The 21,283-nt window shown below is 39.4% G+C and overlaps 1 protein-coding gene and 2 long non-coding RNA genes across 8 annotated transcripts in view; 2 read left to right on the top strand and 1 right to left on the bottom strand.

The window, feature by feature from the left end:
- Positions 1-24: 24 nt before the first annotated feature.
- Positions 25-10,705, top strand: LOC135109986 (uncharacterized). Its single transcript, XR_010273035.1, has 4 exons — positions 25-171; positions 1,433-1,544; positions 3,973-4,146; positions 10,029-10,705. It is a non-coding gene; the product is annotated as an uncharacterized LOC135109986 (long non-coding RNA).
- Positions 10,706-11,337: 632 nt separating this feature from the next.
- Positions 11,338-16,770, bottom strand: LOC135109985 (uncharacterized). The gene is made up of 5 exons (XR_010273034.1): positions 16,611-16,770; positions 16,030-16,116; positions 14,927-15,047; positions 14,262-14,395; positions 11,338-13,203 (listed from the first exon to the last, which is right to left on the bottom strand). It is a non-coding gene; the product is annotated as an uncharacterized LOC135109985 (long non-coding RNA).
- A 2,705-nt stretch (positions 16,771-19,475) lies between these two features.
- Positions 19,476-21,283, top strand: part of LOC135109981 (histone-lysine N-methyltransferase 2B-like) — a 22,024-nt gene continuing 20,216 nt past the window's right edge. The window contains exon 1 of one of the 6 annotated variants that reach the window (XM_064021955.1): positions 19,476-19,740. In XM_064021955.1, coding sequence (XP_063878025.1) covers positions 19,689-19,740 — 52 coding nt within the window. In that variant the 5' untranslated portion in view covers positions 19,476-19,688. The remainder of the gene's footprint in view (positions 19,741-21,283) is intronic. The other 5 variants (XR_010273032.1, XR_010273031.1, XM_064021953.1 and 2 more) reach the window with 5 other exon arrangements.

Genomic DNA, 21,283 nt, shown 5'->3' with positions numbered 1-21,283 from the left:
ATAAACAAAAACTCAAAACAAACATTTATGTGAAAAAAACAACAGTAATAAGCAAATAAATAAAAATAAAATAAATAACCGACGTGGGAGTAGGCTAGTTGGAAGCCGATCGAGTGTAGTGCAGTGGATATATTAATCGCTCTTTAATCTTCGTTATTTCACCTCAAACGGGTAAGTTAGCCGTCAAATTTTATTGTGAAGTGAATGAGGAATGTATGTTGGCAAAATGACAGCGCTGGGAGACGTGACTGTTAAGATATCTGAGATTACATAAGGGCTTCCTTTTGGGAATATTTTTATTATGTTTTACAGGATAGGCACCCTCTCTCTCTCTCTCTCCTGATACAAGTCTTTAATTGGTATAAGAGTTATAACAAGGGAGATGTAAGCAAAATATTTAGTATCAGCAACCAGGGTAGAACAAGAAATAACGGGTACAAGCTTAAAAATCTGGGAATAACATGGAAATAGGTAGGTATATTTCACAGAGGGACTGCCATCTGTAAGCATGGTCGCTTCTTGCAGCTTCCCTTATTTCTTACGTTCTTAAGGGCTTGAGTGAGTGAGTGTGAGGGTGAGGGGGAAAATTGTGTTTGGTTTTGGTATATGGACATAAGATTTTAGTGAGTGCTCTTGTAAGGATAGGGGAGGAGTGCTTTTCGTCTCCATCAAGGGCTACAGTGATGAGTGCTGGCTTAATAAATTCGTAGGAGATAATATTTTAGTGCTTCTCTTCCCCAACAAAGGTTAATGCGAGGAAAGAGTGTTGTGAGTGAGAATAAGGGTGGTAATAAGTGAGTTAAGGTTGATAATAAGTGAGATAAGGGTGATAAGTGAGAATAAGGGTGATATTTCAGTGGTTCTCTTCCCCAACAAGGGTTAATGCGAAGAAAGAGTGTTGAGAGTGAGAATAAGGGAGGTAAGTGAGGTAAGGGTGATAATAAGTGAGAATAAGGGTGATATTTTAGTGATTTTCTTCCCCAACAAAGGTTAAGGTGTTGAAAGTGTGTTGTGAGTGTGAGGTGAGTGTGAAAGCTGTGTGCCTTGCCTTGCTATGGGTTTATACATCTCTCATAACACTTCCCTGCCAGACCACCTCTGTGTGTGTGTGTGTGTGTGTGTGTGTGTGTGTGTGTGTGTGTGTGTTATATATAAAATGTAAATAAATAACTGCATTTCTACTGTACTGATGGGAGAAACACGCTTTTAAAAGGCACTATTCAAAGTGGCACAGGTTTTTAAAGATGTTTTTTTATGGTTTTAGTGTCAAATTAACATTCCTACATTACTAACAGGAGAATCACTCACAAAAACCTCTGCTAATCATCTTTGTGGTCTTTGCAATCAATTGAGAGAGAGAGAGAGAGTGTGTGTCAGCTAAACCAATTCAACTTGATACGAGTGAAAATCTAATGATCTTCCATTCCCACAGAACTGTCAGCCTAACCACGGAGTACTGGAGATTGTGTTCTGCATTGCCAGCCGGCACAAGCGGTGACAGGCAAGGCATGTGAGGTGTCTCACAGCTTTACTAACTTATGCAGGTACTGGTGCAATGCTATGCCCACAACACTCATTCACTTTATTCTTCTTTTTCCTCCTCCTTCTCCTTATTCCTCCTCCTCCTTCTCGTCCTCCTTCTTATTCCTCCTCCTCCTCCTCCTCCTCCTCCTCCTCCTCCTCCTCCTCCTCCTCCTCCTCCTCCTCCTCCTCCTCCTCCTCCTCCTCCTCCTCCTCCTCCTTCCTCCTCCTCCTCCTTATTCCTCCTCCTCCTTCTCGTCCTCCTTCTTATTCCTCCTCCTCCTCCTCCTCCTCCTCCTCCTCCTCCTCCTCCTCCTCCTCCTCCTCCTCCTCCTCCTCCTCCTCCTCCTCTCCTCCTCCTCCTTATTTCTCCTCCTCCTTCTCGTCCTCCTTCTTATTCCTCCTCCTCCTCCTCCTCCTCCTCCTCCTCCTCCTCCTCCTCCTCCTCCTCCTTATTCCTCCTCCTCCTTCTCGTCCTCCTTCTTATTCCTCCTCCTCCTCCTCCTCCTCCTCCTCCTCCTCCTCCTCCTCCTCCTCCTCCTCCTCCTCGTACTAGCTTATTGGCTAAATGACTTGTGGCTTATTGAGGCTTATTGGTGACTGGCTTAGTGAGGCTTATTGGTGACTGGCCAATGGGGTGAGATTTTATCTTGGCCACAACACTTATAAAAGAAGAATTACCAAAGATGGAATGTTATCACAACATCTGCCCTCTGACATCACATTATAAGTCATTGCTGATAGGTATATTAACTGTACTGTTATCTCATCCTAGTTCAGGAGTTAGTATCTTATCATTCTCTCTCTCTCTCTCTCTCTCTCTCTCTCTCTCTCTCTCTCTCTCTCTCTCTCTCTCTCTCTCTCTCTCTCTCTCTCTCTCTCTCTCTCTCTCTCTCTCTCGCTTTACGCTGATGACGTAAAGAAACTAATTGTGTCTGTTTTCCTAAGTTTTAACAAGTATATTTAAATCCTTTATTTATCTTATATAATGGTACAGTCAATGGTTATCATTGAAACACTTTATATAAGCACACACTATCTTTATGATCTTGGTTGAAAATAATGAAAATATGGAAAGTACGTATCTCAAAGTTCTCAGTCTCAGGGTGAGACGAAACTTTCTTTCAAAACAAGGGCACCAAAAGTGGTCAGTGAACAAGTATGCTGATTATTCAAGAACACCTTTTCAACATATCACTCCTAATACCAGTGTTGGACATTCTCATACTGATCTTCATAAAAGGTGTCTCCAGGCATTCTGTATTATATCCAAAGCATATTTAACATGGTAGATTTTTTTCACAATTTTCTCAGCTATTGCTGGTTGTAGATTGTTATGTTGGCCTGCTGATACTTGTGTGTGTGGAATATTTGTCTTCTCATGTTAATTATCAGGGAGTTACTGTACTTTCTGTACTTAACTCCATGGATAAATCACTTGTCATACTTCAGAGAATGACTGGTAATGAAATATTTTCATATTCACAACATTCTAATCTGTCTTTGTTTCACAGTGGGTGTAGTTATGCTGTTGTGGCCGAAGCCGGGTTTGCGGTCTTGGGCTTGCGCCCGTTCGGCTTCCTGCTGGACACAGTGCCACGACAGCATATCTGTGCCTGCTGTGAAACAAAGAGAGATGAGGGAACGTGAGGCATCTCCTTCCAGTGGAATGTTGTTAATTCAAACCAAGGATGTAAAGCATGTGTGAATTCAAAAGGAAGAGAGTGGTATGGAAGTTGGAAGATTTTCAGAGGATCTCTCATCCCAAAACTGTGATACAGTATTTTTGTGAAAGCTGAATGTCAGAGAATTTCATTGACATGATGTTTCATTAACACAAAAGAAAATGTGATCAGAATTGGCCTCAAGAGAAACACAATGGGTGCACTTCATACTGTACTTACAAGCTCTTGTGTTGCCACAAGGTGACAGTATTATCATTCACTGAAAAGTGTTTCATTAGTACAGGAAGTAAAAAAAAAAAAATAATAAAATAATACTACATGAGATGCCAATCACACTGCATTAAAATATGCAAAGCTAGTATGCTTCAATAACAGACAAAACATGAAGATAAAAAAAAAAAAAAAAAAAAGTGAAAAGATTAGACCTTGATTTTTAGGTTAGGTTAGGTTAGGTTAATACACTGAAAACTTGTTTCTTAGATATGCTGTCATGAAATGGAGATGTAATATTTCTATTGTGATATGTTGTCAAACATAATATATATGTCTTTATTACACTCTGACATTTGTCATTACAATGTATCATTACATTTTAACCATACATAGTTACTGTCAAATATGATATATGTACTTGCCTTTATTACACTTATGACATTTCTTGCATACAATACTACATTTTGACTGTACATATTTACCATCTTGAAAATTCTCCTAATAAAAGTGCACTCCTTTCATCAGTGATCCATTAAACAAGCCTTTCTTGCAGGATGAGAGTACAGGCTGCAGGCACGGAGTGTTTGACAAGGCAGTTATCGCCACAGCACTTAGGGAAGTACTGAAGGGCCTTGAGTATTTCCACAACAACGGACAAATCCACAGGTATCACCCGGAGGCAGAGTCTGCGTGCCGAGGACGGCATTGTTTACCCATCAGTGAATAGGTACTGGATGTTAGCTGAATAGTTGTCATCTTGTCTCTTGGCTGGAGTGCAAGGCTAGCAGTCTTACCCTCCTGTGTGTGTGTGTGTGTGTGTGTGTGTGTGTGTGTGTGTGTGTGTGTGTGTGTGTGTGTGTATTTACCTAGTTGTATTGTACAGGGCATGAGCCTAAGCTGTGTGCGTGTGTGCGTGCATGCGCACTTAGTCTAAGAGACCAGATATGGTCTCATCACATCCTAAGGGGCAATCAAGATACATGTTGTAAGAAATAACCAGATGCTTGCAAAAATATTAGCAACGGAAAACATTCAACATCTCTTTCTTTGTGTTTGATGTTGTCAGCATTTAGGTGGATGTTGAGGCAGCTCAATGTGGTACAAAGTAATGGAGATTGTGTGTGTGTGAGTGGGTACATCAAATTCCCTTTGAAACACTAACAAAAACATGGTGTATCTCTCCTCACACACAGGGAGGGTTTGGATATTTTGTCAAAAACAGCTTGCTTTGAGTCCTCAGTAGTACAACTCTGTATGCCTCTGTTACGCTAAACTAAATGGCACTAAACTCACATCCTTTGTATTGAAAATGCAATAAGATTAAAATCTCTTGGTTGAGAGATTTTTGTGTGGCAAGATATTGATAGGTAGATATTGATAGACAAATTTGGAAGAGTTTGATTAGGCAAGGTGCAAGCACAGAGGCACAGTTTCAGAAAACAATGGGAGGGACTCCATCAGGTTTGTAAGCTCTCTGAGGGTTAAGGCTAGCCAGGGCATGGAAAACATCACTGCAAAGGATTTTCATAGGTAGCATGAAGTAATCGGAGGATGGAGGAGACGGAGGAACAGACCCTGAATTATCCAAGGTAGAGTTTTTAGCAAAGGTTTGAGTGAAGAGTTCAGCTTTAGAAATAGATGAGATGGCAGTAGTGCCATGTTGGGTCCGAAACATAATGATACGTTGGTGGGTTTATTCGGGGTTCAATTGAGTTACTCAGATGTTCGGGGTTTTGGGGTTTCACACTGTGTATTTTTAATCTGTGTCGAAGCCAATGAAATAAATAGCAGGTGTGGTACACTTTAGTTCTGCTCCAGCTGTCTTAGGACTCACACGTTTTATTCCCTGTCCTACTCGCCTAATACACATTGCTAGCAAGGATGGCTCAGAGTTTAACAGGTTATGGGCCCAGGAACAGACTGTATTTTGACGGTGATGAGCGCAAGTACGAGTCATGGGAAGTGAAGTTTTTGGGCTACATGCGGCTACAGAAATTGCATAATGTGATTGATCCTCCTGCATCAAGTACGACTGCTGCAGACGTTACCAAAAATGCCGAGGCATTTGCGGAGTTGATTCAGTTCCTGGATGACCGTAGTCTATCCCTTGTGATGCGTGATGCGAAGGACGATGGACGTGAGGCACTGAGGATTTTACGGGAACGCTACTTATCGAAAGGTAAACCCAAGGTCATATCACTGTACACGGAGCTCACAACGTTGCTTAAGGGAGAAAACGAGAGTGTTACAGACTATGTGATTCGAGCCGAGACGGCGGCAACTGCACTTAAAACGTCTGGTGAAACTATTAGTGACAGCTTGTTGGTGGCAATGGTGCTTAAGGGTTTACCTACGGAATTCAAGCCATTTATGACTGTAATTACACAAAGAGAAAAGGCATTGACATTTGCTGAGTTCAAGGTGTCTCTCAGAAGTTTCGAGGAGACAGAGAAGTCGTGCGGCGACAAAAGTGACAGTGACAGAGTGATGAGGATAGAGTCTCGTAAATTCAGTGGTACGTGTTTCAAGTGCGGTCTTCAGGGTCACAAATCGGTCGACTGCCGTGTCTCTAGACCGAACCAGACTTTAAGAAGATGGTGTGAGAACTGCAGGAATAACTCCCACGATACGAAGTTTTGTTGGAAGAGTTCGGGGGGTAACAGTGGTAAAGACTCTGCCAGGAACGTAAAAGATCATAGTGATGATTATGACAGTCAGAGCCACAGTTTTGTGTTTAAAGTGGGGCTTCGGAGATCAGAGACTGAATCATGTGTTGTGGTTAACAAGTTAATGGTGGACTGTGGTGCAACTACTCATATAATCAATGATGACTCCAAATTTGTGTGTTTTGACAAGCAATTTGATCCTGAGAGACATTTTATTGAACTAGCTGATGGTAGTAGAACAAATGATCTGGTTAAAAAGAAGGGTGATGCCTGTGTTACCCTTGTACACTCTTGTGGTAATGTTCATACAACAATTCTGGAAAATGCTCTCTATGTACCTTCCTTCAAGCAAGATATTTTCTCGGTTCAAGCTGCCACTGAGAAGGGTGCATCAATCGAGTTTAAACCAAATTCTGCAGAGTTAACATCTACAAACGGTACAAAGTTTGACATAGTTAAGCATGGTAGACTGTATTTCTTAAACAATACTGTGTGTTCAAATAGGGCGTCCTATACATTGAGACAGTGGCATGAAATTCTCGGTCATTGTAATGTGAGTGATATTTTGAAACTTGAAGGTGTAGTGAACGGGATGAAAATTAGTGACAAAAAGGACTTTGATTGTGGCATTTGTGTTAAAGGGAAAATGACTCAGTTTAGAAACAGACAAGCTGATGAGCGTTCAAAAGCTAAACTAGATATGGTACACTGTGACCTAGCTGGTCCCATTGATCCTGTTGCCAAGGACGGTTTTAAGTATGCACTCAGTTTTGTTGATGATTACTCCGGTCTTATCATGATATACTTCCTCAAATATAAGTGTGACACCTTACAGGCAACTAAGCATTTCATAGCAGACATTTCTCCCTATGGCTCAGTGAAATGTCTCAGAAGTGATGAAGGTACGGAATTTACTTCTAATGCATTCGCAGATTTACTCGTGGAAAATAAAATCAAGCATGAAATGTCTTCTCCCTACTCACCTCACCAAAATGGTACCGCTGAAAGAGGCTGGCGTACTCTTTTTGAAATGGCCAGATGTTTACTAATAGAGTCTGGTCTGCCAAAGTTTCTGTGGACGTATGCCGTTATGGCCTCTGCTTACATTAGAAACAGATGTTATAACCTTAGGATTAAGAAGACTCCATTCGAGGCTTTTGCAGGTAAAAAGCCAAATATTAGTAATATGCACATTTTTGGTTCTGTATGTTATGCCTATGTACAACAGAAGAAAAAACTTGATGCCAGAAGTGAGGATGGAATTTTTGTAGGCTATGATAAGTCTAGTCCAGCATACCTTGTATATTTTCCAAAGACTGGTACAGTAAGGAAAGTTGGATGTGTCAAATTTACCAGGCCTAGCGCAGATGTAAGTTCAGATGTAGCATGGGGTAGTGAATGTGACTGGACTACAACACGTAGTACTGACACTGAAGCTAGCCCAGAAGTTGGTAACCAAACAGAGGACAGTGTGTGTTTAAGGCGGTCAGAAAGAGTAAAACGTAAACCCATATATTTTGGTGACTGTATTGTTGGTGATGAAATGGATGAGGCTTTGGATAGTATTGTGAATTGTACTGTTGACTATTGCTATAAACTAGCCAGTGTACCTTATACATATCAAGATGCTATTGCATCTCCTGATTCTGATAAATGGCGAGAAGCTATGGAATTGGAAATGAAAGCTCTAAAGGATAATGAGACTTTTGAGCTTACTACTTTGCCTGAAGGTAGAAAAGCTGTGGGAAGTAGGTGGGTATATGACCTGAAGTTTAACCCTAACAATGAGACAAGGTACAAGGCTCGTTTTGTTGCTAAGGGTTACTCTCAGGAGGCAGGTATAGATTATCACGAAACATTTTCCCCAACTACTAGGATCACATCTGTAAGAACTTTAATGCAGTTGGCTGTACAACATGACCTGGTTGTTCATCAAATGGATGTAAAAACTGCCTACTTAAATGCACCTATTGATTGTGAAATTTATGTTGAACAACCCAAGGGTTTCTGTGTGGAGGGTAATGGTGGCGAGAAGTTGGTGTACAAATTAAAGAAATCCTTGTATGGTCTCAAACAAAGTGGTAGAAATTGGAGTTCACTGTTGCACTCATATTTGGTTGACCTAAGTTTAACTCAGTCATTTGCTGACCCATGTCTTTATACCAGAATTACTGATGATGAGGTAACCAATGTATTAGTTTGGGTTGATGACATAATAATTGCGGCCAGCAGTGATGCAAAATTGAAGAACATGAAGGAAAGTCTGGGTGATAAATTTAGGATGAAAGATCTAGGCAAAATTTCCTGGTATCTAGGTATACAGTTTGTGTGTGATGATAATGTAATTAAAATGAATCAAACTAAATATGTGGAAAAGATCCTTGAGAAATTTGGTATGCAACATTGTAAACCTGCCTATACTCCTTGTAACATGGATGTGAACAAAGTATGTATTAGTTCTAGTGAATCAAAACTGGCTGATATCAATATGTATAGAGGATTAGTTGGAAGTCTGATCTATGTAATGACATGTACTAGACCTGATTTGTGCTTTATTGTAACTAAATTGTCTCAGAATATGACTAATCCAACTACTTCTCATCTCACTATGGCCAAGCATGTATTAAGATATTTGAAAGGTACCATTGATCAATGTTTGACTTTTAAAAAGTCAGATGAGTCACTGAATTTGATTGGGTATTGTGATGCTGACTGGGCTAATGCACAAGATCGCAGAAGTATTACCGGGTATAGCTTCCAACTTTCCAGTGGGGGTCCATTAATCTCTTGGAAGACTAGAAAACAGAGAACAGTTGCTCTGTCTACTTGTGAAGCTGAGTATATGGCCTTGTCTGCCGCTACTCAAGAGGCAAAGTTTTTATTGCAATTACTGGAAGATATGACAGGAAGTACTTCGATAAACAGCTGTACTATACACTGTGATAACCAAGGTGCCATAAAATTAGTTGAAAACCCTGTCCAGCATCAGAGATCAAAGCACATAGATATTAGATACCATTTTATTAGGATAGAGGTTCAGAGAGGTGTAGTGCAACTTAACTATGTACCATCTGATCAAAATATTGCTGATATGTTCACTAAACCTGTACCTAAAGTAAAGCTTTGTGATTTCAGTAAAGTTATTATGGGTGTGTAGATAGTTAAAACAGGAGTGTGTATTGATTTAATGTGTGTTGTATTGTATATACCCATCATTAGTTTCAGTGGGGGTGTTGGGTCCGAAACATAATGATACGTTGGTGGGTTTATTCGGGGTTCAATTGAGTTACTCAGATGTTCGGGGTTTTGGGGTTTCACACTGTGTATTTTTAATCTGTGTCGAAGCCAATGAAATAAATAGCAGGTGTGGTACACTTTAGTTCTGCTCCAGCTGTCTTAGGACTCACACGTTTTATTCCCTGTCCTACTCGCCTAATACACATTGCTAGCAAGGATGGCTCAGAGTTTAACATGCCATGAAGAAGCAAAGTTATTGGAGATGTTTTTGGCTAGGTGCAAGAAATTACAAGGGGAGTTAGATCTTGAAAGATTTTGACACTCTTTTAATGAAGAACACACACTTGTTTAGGTCATGCTGATACAGGTTAGGAATTTAATGGGACAGACTTGACTACTTTTACAATTTTAATGTGTATGTATATATATAGACCTTAATTATCAATATAATATACAACTAAATCTTGATTAGTAAAATATATTTTCTAAAACCCCCTGAAATAACCACTTAAACTTTTTGGGGGGATTTAAGAGTTTTTTTTCAGGGGGGGGGCATTAATGCTAAGCCTGGAGGCAGGAGGGTGACAGTGGAGTTTTTAAGCTGGTAAATGGCTTTCTGGGTCAACACAAGATCAGCTGCCATATATATTACTAACACTCCCTGCTGCAGCTATGCCAATGAATGTGCTTTTTCTTTCATTTTCAGCTCCTGGTGACCTATGGTAAAGCACAGCAACAAAACTGTAAGCATCCAAAATTAGTCAATGATGGGTCGCGTGAAGCCTGATGGAGTCGTCAGTTATGGATGCTGCTTCCGTGGCAGCTGGACCAGCACTGGTTTGGGATGTGTATGAACAGCTACACAAGCGTCTCAGCTGCTGTGAGATGTATGATGACTGTGTTCTAGCACATGATGGATATGCAACTCAAAAATATATCCACATTTTTTCCATATGTGCTTTTCACCTGCATTTTTGCTGTATAGATTTCTTTTGTGGTGACTACAGTCAGCTCGCCACTAATGTGCAGTATTCTGATGCAAATCACGTATACTGCCTGGGATCAGTTTGCTTGCGAGTCGCACCCTAACGGAATTTAAAGCCTACTGCATGGATGGTCCGCAACAAATTGTAAAAATGTCTGTAACACTGATATCGAGGTAGCAAGTGCAGTTCCAATCCCAACATCACTAGCACTATACACAGTGATGCAAGTTTGGTGAGAAGAATGAGCTGTAACTGCTGCAGCTGCCACCATTGATAGTGACATCAACAGTGAGCATTCATCAGCTGTTTGTGTAAACAGTGGCTCAGTGTGGTCTTTTAATGAATGTTTGTGTACTGTATAAGTCTTAATTCATTATTTAAAAAAATATTTTTACAACTCCTATGTTTGTATTACCTTCAGTTGTATCCATGAACAATCTGAATGCTATAAGTAGTTTGGAAATATTTAAATTCTTGAGGGTTGTCTCACACAGGCTGGAACCATAGTCTTTTTTTGCCATTGCTTTCATTAAAACTCTAAAGTAAATCACATCTAATCTAATCTAATGAACCTACCCCATGGTGTCAAAAGAGCATCCCTTCAGCTGCATCTTTATTATTTCCAGGAAAAAAAGTGCAGAGATTAGGAGTATAAATGTCCTAAAACTGAACTTGGGACCTGACAGTCATCATGGTCTCAATGTCTAAGGTGTCATCCTTGTGTTCTCTCAGTGAGAGGTTCAATCCCTGGCTGGCTACAACTTGTCATGGCTAAAGACTTATCTCATCTTGAGATCAATTTCTCATTGTTTCCATAGAATGAATGTCCATGTGGGGAGCATGACACAAGTCACAAGGGTTGGTACCAAATCTGATGAGTAGGGCAGCTGCAAAGGGATAATCATGCATCTGAGAAGCCCATGCATTATAAGAGATAATATGTAAGAGAGGGTGCATCATCATCATCATCATCATCATCATCATGGAGCATCCATTTAGCCTTGCACCACATTTCAAGCCATATCTGCCAAAATTAATGTCCTCAGATGCCTCAAAACACTTGAGTAGAACTGGCAGTTGATGATCTTTTTTGGGGGATGAATTCATGATGAACTATCCTATGAATCTCAAAGACATTGAATAAAAATGCTCTTAGTGGTTTTCCAGACCTGAACCATGCCCTGCATGGAGATGCTGGACTCTTCTATTGTAAAGACTTGTTTGGGTTAGGGGGTTATACCTGTAAACCCAAATTTTGTTCCCAGAGATGTCCTTTGACATGAAGGTTGGGTCATTCATGGCTGGCTGACAGAATTCCTGACAGACTTTGGCCTGATGCTTCTTCTGTCCATTGTGGAGATGATTCTGCACAAACAGTAGATGCTTGACATGCTTAGAGAACAACATTTCCAGAATAAGTTTCAGGGGTGACAACAGTGCTGAATGTGCTGCTGTATTGCTGCTCAAATGGACTATTTTCAAAGAGATGGTGCCCAAATGCAAATTAAGTAAGTGCTGTAGGTAAAAGTAATTTTTTCATACCAACTGTTTATTTGTCAAAATATAGTGTAGACTATCTTTTATGCTCCAAGCACACATATGTTAGCACATAAACACATCACTGAAAAGTGTATCAAGCTTCCTTGACAATGCAGCTTCAAGTAAATGAATGACACATGTTATACAATTTTTTCTGCTGATAGTTATAATCATATGAACAGGAACATTCATAATGCTAATATGCTAATCAATATAAATAACCATCTTTATGATATCTATATTCTTATCTTTGTAATGAGATACTTAAACATTAGTTAAGCAGGAAATCTTAAAAAGAGAGACCATTGGTGGTGGCTGAAGCCACTGAACACGTTTTCTTTTGTCTGGCCATTATGGAACACATACTGGCAATTAGATAGAAAGTTGTCAAGTGATAGATGTTTAAGAATCTTCCTTTTGAGGATAAATTCAAAAACTTCAGATAGGCAGAAAATTAAAGCAACAGGACAGTAGTATGAGGGATTAGAATGGTCACCCTTTTCAGGAACAGGCTGAATGTAGGCAAACTTCCAGCAAGAAGTAATATTATTACATGTTGACACACAGAGTTGAAAGAGTTTGACTTGGCAAGGTGCAAGCACAGAAATGCAGTTTTGAAGAACAAGAGGAGGGACCCCTCCAAGCTTTCCAAGGGTTTAGGGCAGTGAAGGCATGGAAAACATCATTGTGAAGAATTTTACTAGATAGCATCAAGTAGTCATAGGGTGGAGGAGAGGGAGGAACAAGCCTTCAATCAAACTTCCAAATAACAAACTATTAGCAGTGAATTTGTCCACAAGGAAGCAAAAGGAGCAAGCAATCCCTTTGTTTCCTGGAATTCAGTAAGTAGGGAAGTAAATGACTGGATCAAAACTCACACAAAGGCAACCAATTGGAAACCAAGGGAATCAAACATCATCATGACAAAGAACACAAGGAATAGAACTTTCATGGCTAAAGCAACTGAGGAAAAACCAATGTGGTCACTTTTTGACAACCAATTCCTAACTGTCACAAGCCTCACTCCACTACCACACAGGGTCAAAGGTCAATTTTAAGGCCATATTATTTCAAAGTATAATCACAGAGTCCCACAATAAAAATACAAACACAATCTCTTCAAATCATAATGGATGAACAAACTCACACACACACACACACACACACACACACACACACACACACACACACACACACACACACACACACACACACAAGCCAGACATGAACAACACCACCACTGGTCATTGCTTGTTTGAGAGCAGAGATAAAATACTGGACAACTTCTTGACTTGGTAATGCTGTTGTGTCCGCCATCTGAGGTCCATTCCTGCAGTCACCGACAGCTGCACTCAGCTAAGTGGAGGAAAGGAAAGTCTGAGTGTGATGCAGGTGGTGGTGGTGGTGGTGGTGGTGGTGTGCTGTGGTATATTGGTGTTGATAGATGAAAAGAATTAAAGTCAAATGAAATTATCAGAAAAAATAAGAGAAGAAGAGAATGTGGAAGATCTGAGAGACACAACAAGCACAACAGACCATTCAGGGCAAGACAGAACAAAAGGTGTTTTACTGACTATACAACAAGCATGACAGACACAGGACAATGGAGGACAGGCAAGTCTACCCCTTGAAGCACAGCAACGCAGAACAAGGAAAAAAAAGCACAACAGCTTCTCAGTCAGGACAAAACAGAAGAACAGCACACCATTTCTTCCTCTGTGCCAGAAAACATTGTAAAGCAGCCACGTTTCAGACCAGGCCAGGCACAGATGTACTGAACCAATAGCAAACCACAGACACACACAAGCCAACTAACACACAAACATATATTATTTAAAGCCATGCACATAAACAAACACAAATATTAAGCTATGTTGCTTGAAATTTTTTTTTTTTTAGGCATGCAATAAAATTATTAAAGATGCTGTTTGCAAAATACTAAGCACAATAACTATACACAAAAATTTATGATGCATTGGTTAAGACCTGTAGTGTGTGTGTGTGTGTGTGTGTGTGTGTGTGTGTGTGTGTGTGTGTGTGTGTGTGTGTGTGTGTGTGTGTGTGTGTGTGTGTGTTTGTAAATACTTTGAATATAACTTTATGTCAAACTTCATTGAATTCACCAAATAAATAAATATTGATAAAATATCAAACTTCCTTTTAACTCCAATAAAAATCCCAATATTAACAAGAAAATCAGGTTAGACTTTCTGGTACATTCTGAAACAAGTCTGGCCACACCTCCACAACTTTCCAAAGCCTCTAGTTGAAGAGACACAGGTTTTCAAGAGAGTTTTTTATGGTTCTTCTGACAGATACACAACATTTCTACAGTATCAACAGGAGAAACTCTCTGTAGCCTCGGAAGACAGTGACTGAGAGCACAGCAACCCTCAACAAATATACATACTCACCGGTCAACTATGAAGGCCACCAGGGTACACAACAGGGCCGTAATGTCCAACTAGAGAGGGACATCTCCAATGGTGGTGGTGGTGGTGGTGGTGGTGGTGGTGGTGGTGGTGGTGGTGGTCACATATCCTGGTATCTGTATAGAAAGAAAGATTAGATTCACTGGCTTGAATTATGGAATAGTGAAAGATTATAAATAAATAAATATAATCCTTTGCTTTGTTGGGTAGCAAGCTGTTTTATAAAAGCAAGTTTCTCATTAGCTTTGACTTTTGTTGAACATGCATGCAAGGTAACAATGTTAAAAGACACCCATAATTTCAAGCCACTAAGCCAGTCACCCAATAGGCCTCACTAAGCCAGTCACCAATAAGCATCACTAAGCCAGTCACCAATAAGACTCACTAAGCCAGTCACCCAATAGGCCTCACTAAGCCAGTCACCAATAAGCATCACTAAGCCAGTCACCAATAAGCCTCACTAAGCCACAAGTCATTTAGCCAATAAGCCAGCAGCAGCAGGAGGAAGAGGAGGAGGAGGAGGAGGAGGAGGAGGAGGAGGAGGAGGAGGAGGAGGAGGAGGAGGAGGAGGAGGAGGAGGAAAAAGAAGAACGAGAAAAAGAACACCATTATCGTCATGGTGAAGGGATTTTCTCTAAGTACTGTACCTCCACCACTCCCTCCAGGCTCCTCCCACTTTCCTCCAGTCATTCCGTAAGCTTGATGATCAGCAGCTGTTCCTCTATACCACAAGCTTCACTCTGGGCAGCTCTCTGGAGGCCTCCGAACCTGTGGGTGTGAGGTTAGGTTAGTTTAGGTTGTTTAGGTTAGGCCTGTGATTGGTATGTGGAGGACAGGACAGGACAAAGTGACCAGTGGGGAGGCTGTGGAAGGCTTGGGGATGCTGTGTGAAGGATGACACCACAAGGAGACCAGTGAGAAGGCTGTGGAAGGCCAGGAGATGCTGTGTGGAGGAGAGAGAGAGAGAGAGAGAGAGAGAGATAATTGTGAACAAGGAAGGTTTAGAGATACAAACACTGAAAAAAAGCTTCTCTCTGGGGAATCTCTCTGCTTTCTGAAAATAAATACATACATAAATAAATCTCATACATAACATACATAAATAAATACATAAATAAATAAATACATAAATAAATCTCAGGGCTTTCACTTGTCACAATCTCTGCTTTCTGAAAATAAATGCATACATAAATAAATAAATAAATAAACAAACAAACAAACAAACAAACAAACAAACAAACAAACAAACAAACAAATAAATAAATAAATAAATACATACATACATAAATAAATAAAAAAAAAGGTCATGTCTATTTTGTACGGGTGACTGAAGTAAATGATAATTCCTTATAGTAAATGATAATTCCTTATAATTAAGTTATCCTTTCAATGAGGCAAGGAAGTGTACAGGTCCACACACTTAAATCTGAACCGCAATCAACACAAAAGATTTCAGCGCCAGCCTATACACCCCACACGGCACCCCACATAGGCCTACCTTCCTGCCTACTACCTGCTTCATCCAATATGCTAAAGAATATTCACCAATACCAACAATATTCAACAGAACTGTACAGCAAATATGTGGTTCAATATTTGGTGTTAATTAAAAAGACCCATCAATACCACTTCCACGGTGTACTGAGGCTGACACATTTATTCTATAACTTCTATAACTCTCCATAACACTAATACACACATATATATCACAACAGAACAGTGGGGCAGAAGTAACAAAATTATTACATACCTTGTGTCTTCTGCCAGTCTCCCTCACTCTGAATATCCAAGGCAACGTCACCTCTTCCTGCCAGGGTTCTATCACCAACACAGTCATCTGGAAGGCAAAAATTAAATGAATGATATAACCTTGGGGGACACCACTAAGTCTGCTATTAACATATCTTCATAATTGTTATCTTTTTAACCTGCTCACCTACCAAAACTAACCACACTTCACCAAAATGCAGATAAACCTTTAAAATTCACCATCAGCATTATAATTTTAGTTGTGTATATCTATATTTCAAATTACGGTAAGATCTGTAATGAGAAAAGTCACCTGGTCAGCTACCCTGTACACACGGCTTATTTCACTCTCTTGGCCCAGTAAGGGGGTAACAAGTGACAAATTCTGAGGGATGAGGGTAAAATAACAGCTAAATAACTCAGCACAGTCAACACTACAGGCTCACACAAGATTTCATAAACATTACTCACCAAGGATAAGGAGTCTGGAAAAAAAACAACTTATTTTCACCTCTCCCCAAGTCTTTCGCTACCTTTCTGCACACATCCATTATTCAGATCAACCTGTGTTCATATACTTACAGTTTTTGAGAGTAAAATCCAAGTAAAGAAGTGTTATAGCGTTAAAAACCGTGTATAATAAGCAAGGTTCGTTCTTTTCACCATCTTGTAAGTGAAATGGAAAGTTTTGTGTATATATGACAGAAATGCTCTCTCCCTCACAACAACAACAAACAAAAGAGCATCGGTACTAGGAAAGATTAAGGCTGAAATACTATATAATATCGGATTGTAACCCTCTATAGTAGCTTAACAGATTTCTTTTAAGATTCTTTTCTTTTTACTTTTATGAACAGCCGCTGAATTCAAAAGACAAAAAAAGATAAGAAAATATTGCTATCCACATTTCTATCACTACGAAATGCTGAAACATTATTTCCTTGCCGATTCATTCATTTCAAGCATTCCTGGAGCCTATGACAGCTAAGTTCGCTGGCTGTGGTGTTAATTTTTAATATAATGTTAATAATACCTACATGTTGGGCGTTAGGTATCAATATTTCGCTTAATAAAACCGATGAAAGGCAACCAAATTATTTTCAGACACTGTGCATCACACACTAAGCCAATTAGGACCCAGTTCATGAAGAAACCTTGCTAATCTGTCTCTAGAATCATTAAAACACCATTAAAAACTTGCATCATTTCAACTAGACCCTTTTGAAAACACTACAGGTAATCAAGAGTGTTTTTCCTGTTAATAATGTAGAAATCTTGCTAATCTGTCACTAGAACCATTAAAACACCATTAAAAACCTGCATCATTTCAACTAGACCCTTTTGAAAACAGTATAGGTAATCAAGAGTGTTTTTCCTGTTAATAATGTAGAAATCTTGCTAATCTGTCACTAGAACCATTAAAACACCATTAAAAACCTATATCATTTCAACTAGACCCTTTTGAAAACAGTACAGGTAATCAAGAGTGTTTTTCCTGTTAATAATGTAGAAATCTTGCTAATCTGTCACTAGAACCATTAAAACACCATTAAAAACGTGCATCATTTCAACTAGACCCTTTTGAAAACAGTATAGGTAATCAAGAGTGTTTTTCCTGTTAATAATGTAGAAATCTTGCTAATCTGTCACTAGAACCATTAAAACACCATTAAAAACCTGCATCATTTCAACTAAACCCTCTTGAAAGTAATGGTGGTTTCAGAATATATATAAAAAAGTGGAATTATTTATTTGTCAGTGTGTAATTATTATAATCTAACTTCGATCTATTTTAGTGAAAAACATCTTATATATATACACCACAAGTTCAGTAAATAATAACAGATAAAATTCTTAATAAAATCGCCATAAATAAATAAAGAAGACTTGTATTGGGTAATTCTTATGCTCACTTTTAATAGCAAGCCAAGCACCGCCACTAACAAATATAGAAATTACATAGAAAAAAAATTATGTACAAAAACAAAAGGAAAATGTTACGAATTACATAGAGATGGAATGAAAAAAAAATATAAATAGAACTAAGAGGAAGAAGAAGAAGAAGAAGAAGATACAGAGAGAGAGAGAATCAAATATACTTATCCACGAAATGAAATGATACAGATCTTTAAGGGTGTTTTAATGATTCCAGTGACAGATTAGTAAGATTTCTACATTATTAACAGGAGAAACACTGCAGATAACCTGTACTGTTTTCAAGGGGGTCTATTGGGTAAGTCTTATGCTCATTTTTAATAGCAAGCCAAGCACCGCCACTACCAAATATATAAATTATACAAAAGAAAATTATGTAGAAAAACAAAAGAAAAATGTTACGAATTACATAGAGATGGAATGAAAAATAATATAAATAGAGATAAGAGGAAGAAGAAGAAGAAGAAGATACAGAGAGAGAGAGAGAGAGAGAGAGAGAGAGAGAGAGAGAGAGAGAGAGAGAGAGAGAGAGAGAGAGAGAGAGAGAGAGAGAATCAAATATACTTATCCACGAAAACCATATATATATATATATATATATATATATATATATATATATATATATATATATATATATATATATATATATATATATATATATATATATATATATATATATATATATTTCTCTTTCCTTTTATTTATTTATTTATTTATTTATTTATTATTTAATTAATTATTTCTCTATCAATACTAACATATCTGTTTTTTCCCCTTACAGAAATCTTATTTGCTGTTACTTTTACCCCACGGTCTGACATAATAAAAAAAAAACAATATTTAGTAACCCATAGTACACAAATAAATAAATAAACAAATATATACAAATATTAAAGGAATGACATGTATCGTTGATATATTTCAATGTATCTCCCCTTCATAAAAATCTCCACACCCTGTTATATTTCTCCTTATTTTGACTTCCCCGGAGACTGCCGCACCACGCCCTTCAGGCCGAGCAAAGGTCAAGGATCAAGCTTCCTTCTTCATGCATTCTTTCCGCCCAAAATAGCCTGTCAATGCGGAATTTTTATCTTTAAAAACAACCGAAAATTTCTTCATTTCTCAGTAGTGTAGATCAATGGCCATGTTCCAAACTGTCGTACGGAGACCAGGGTGACTACAGTAGTGGACTATTTAACTATTCATGGACTGTACTATTGAATTTATGGTGTATAATTGTTCCATTGGGTTAAAGATTGTGATTCCTAGGCGTGTCATTGAGTGAGCTAACTTTATTTTCTCTATTTTCATACCACACATTCTCTCATTCAAACTCTCTCTCTCACTATCTGCCAGACGCAAAATATAGAACAACATTGAAAAAAAACATATTTTCCCTGCATGATTCAAAACGAAAATAAATTCTAATAAACTAAAACCAAAACCCTATTCAGCCATACATAAGAATACAAGATGGAGCAAATAAGAGAAGAGAAATAAAATAAAAAGCAAGGTAAGAGGGGGAGGGGGAGGAAGAGGGGAATGAATCCCCGGGAAGCAACCCAGCCTCAGTGTTATATTGCAAGTCGAGGGGGAGGGTTGTGTGCAAATCCGCTCCGATGCGAATCTATTTGACCTGTGTCCGTGACCTTGCATGGTGTCCGTGGCGATAAATAGGTGTGTTCTAGTGACCTTAAGGTGCGGAGAGGCGCGAAAGGCGTTATGGATACGGAATTAAGGAAATACTTGCAAGAAAACACCAGACATGTGGGAGGTAAGTAGCTGATGATGACTATTGTTGTTGTTCTTACCATTACTACTACTACTACTACTGCTACTACCATTATTACTACTACTACTACTACTACTACTACTACTACTACTACTACTACAACCATCACTAATGCATTTAATTTACTACAAATCTTACTTATTATTCAAAACTCCTTTAATGAAAACATTTCTCCTCCTCCTCCTCCTCCTCCTCCTCCTCCTCCTCCTCCTCCTCCTCCTCCTCTTCCTCTTCCTCCTCCTCCTCCTCTTCCTCCTTCTCCTCCTCCTCCTCCTCCTCTTCCTCCTCCTCCTCCTCCTCTTCCTCCTTCTCCTCCTCCTCCTCTTCCTCCTCCTCCTTCAATCCCTATTCCTCTTCTTCCTCATATGGTCCCTTTCCTCCTCCTCCTCCTCCTCCTCCTCCTCCTCCTCCTCCTCCTCCTCCTCCTCCTCCTCATAAGGCTCCTTTCTTCTCCTACGTCTGTCCTTACGGTTCCTCCTCCTACTTTTCTTCTTCTTCTTCTTCTTCTTCTTCTTCTTCTTCTTCTTCTTCTTCTTCTTCTTCTTCTTCTTCTCGTCATCTCATCCTCCTTTTTCCAAATTTTGTTCGTCAATATCATTAATTCTCTCTCTCTCTCTCTCTCTCTCTCTCTCTCTCTCTCTCTCTCTCTCTCTCTCTCTCTCTCTCTCTCTCTCTCTCTCTCTCTCTCTCCATTGTTTATTTTATGATGAAATACTTATTGTGTGTTCGTGTGTGTGTGTGTGTGTGTGTGTGTGTGTGTGTGTGTGTGTGTGTGTGTGTGTGTGTGTGTTCTAATATTTTTCCTATAAACAGTCTCTCTCTCTCTCTCTCTCTCTCTCTCTCTCTCTCTCTCTCTCTCTCTCTCTCTCTCTCTCTCTCTCTCTCTCTCTCTCTCTCTCACAAATTATCCATTTTTTCTCTCTACTTTCTCTCTGTTTCTAGTTATTCTTTCCTCCTCTTCCTCCTCCTCCTCCTCCTTGTAAAGACTTGTAAAGAGAGAGAGAGAGAGAGAGAGAGAGAGAGAGAGAGAGAGAGAGAGAGAGAGAGAGAGAGAGAGAGAGAGAGAGAGTAAAGTGTGGGTGGAGGAGGAGGAGGAGGAAAGATGAAGAGAAGGAGGAAGAGGAGGAGGACAAGAATTCCCTCCATCCTCCATGCACCGAGAGAGAGAGAGAGAGAGAGAGAGAGAGAGAGAGAGAGAGAGAGAGAGAGAGAGAGAGAGAGAGAGAGAGAGAGAGAGAGAGAGAGAGAGAGAGAGAGAGAGAGAGAGAGAGAGAGAGTTCTTCCTTTCTTTTTTCTCTCCCTTCTTTTCCTCCTCCTCCTCCTCCTCTTGTTTCTCCTTCTTCTTCTTCTTCTTCTTCTTCTTCTTCTTCTTCTTCTTCTTCTTCTTCTTCTTCTTCTTCTTCTTCTTTCTTGCATCTTGTTTCCTTATCTTGACTTGCAGCCTCCTCCTCCTCCTCCTCCTCCTCCTCCTCCTCCTCCTCCTCCTCCTCCTCCTCCTCCTCCTCCTCCTCCTCTCCTTCTTCCT

This window comes from Scylla paramamosain, chromosome 19, assembly GCF_035594125.1.
Source record: "Scylla paramamosain isolate STU-SP2022 chromosome 19, ASM3559412v1, whole genome shotgun sequence".
NCBI classification, from domain to species: Eukaryota; Metazoa; Arthropoda; class Malacostraca; order Decapoda; family Portunidae; genus Scylla; species Scylla paramamosain.
Note: the sequence above shows the minus strand (reverse complement) of the source record. Positions and strands in the feature narration are given on the sequence as shown.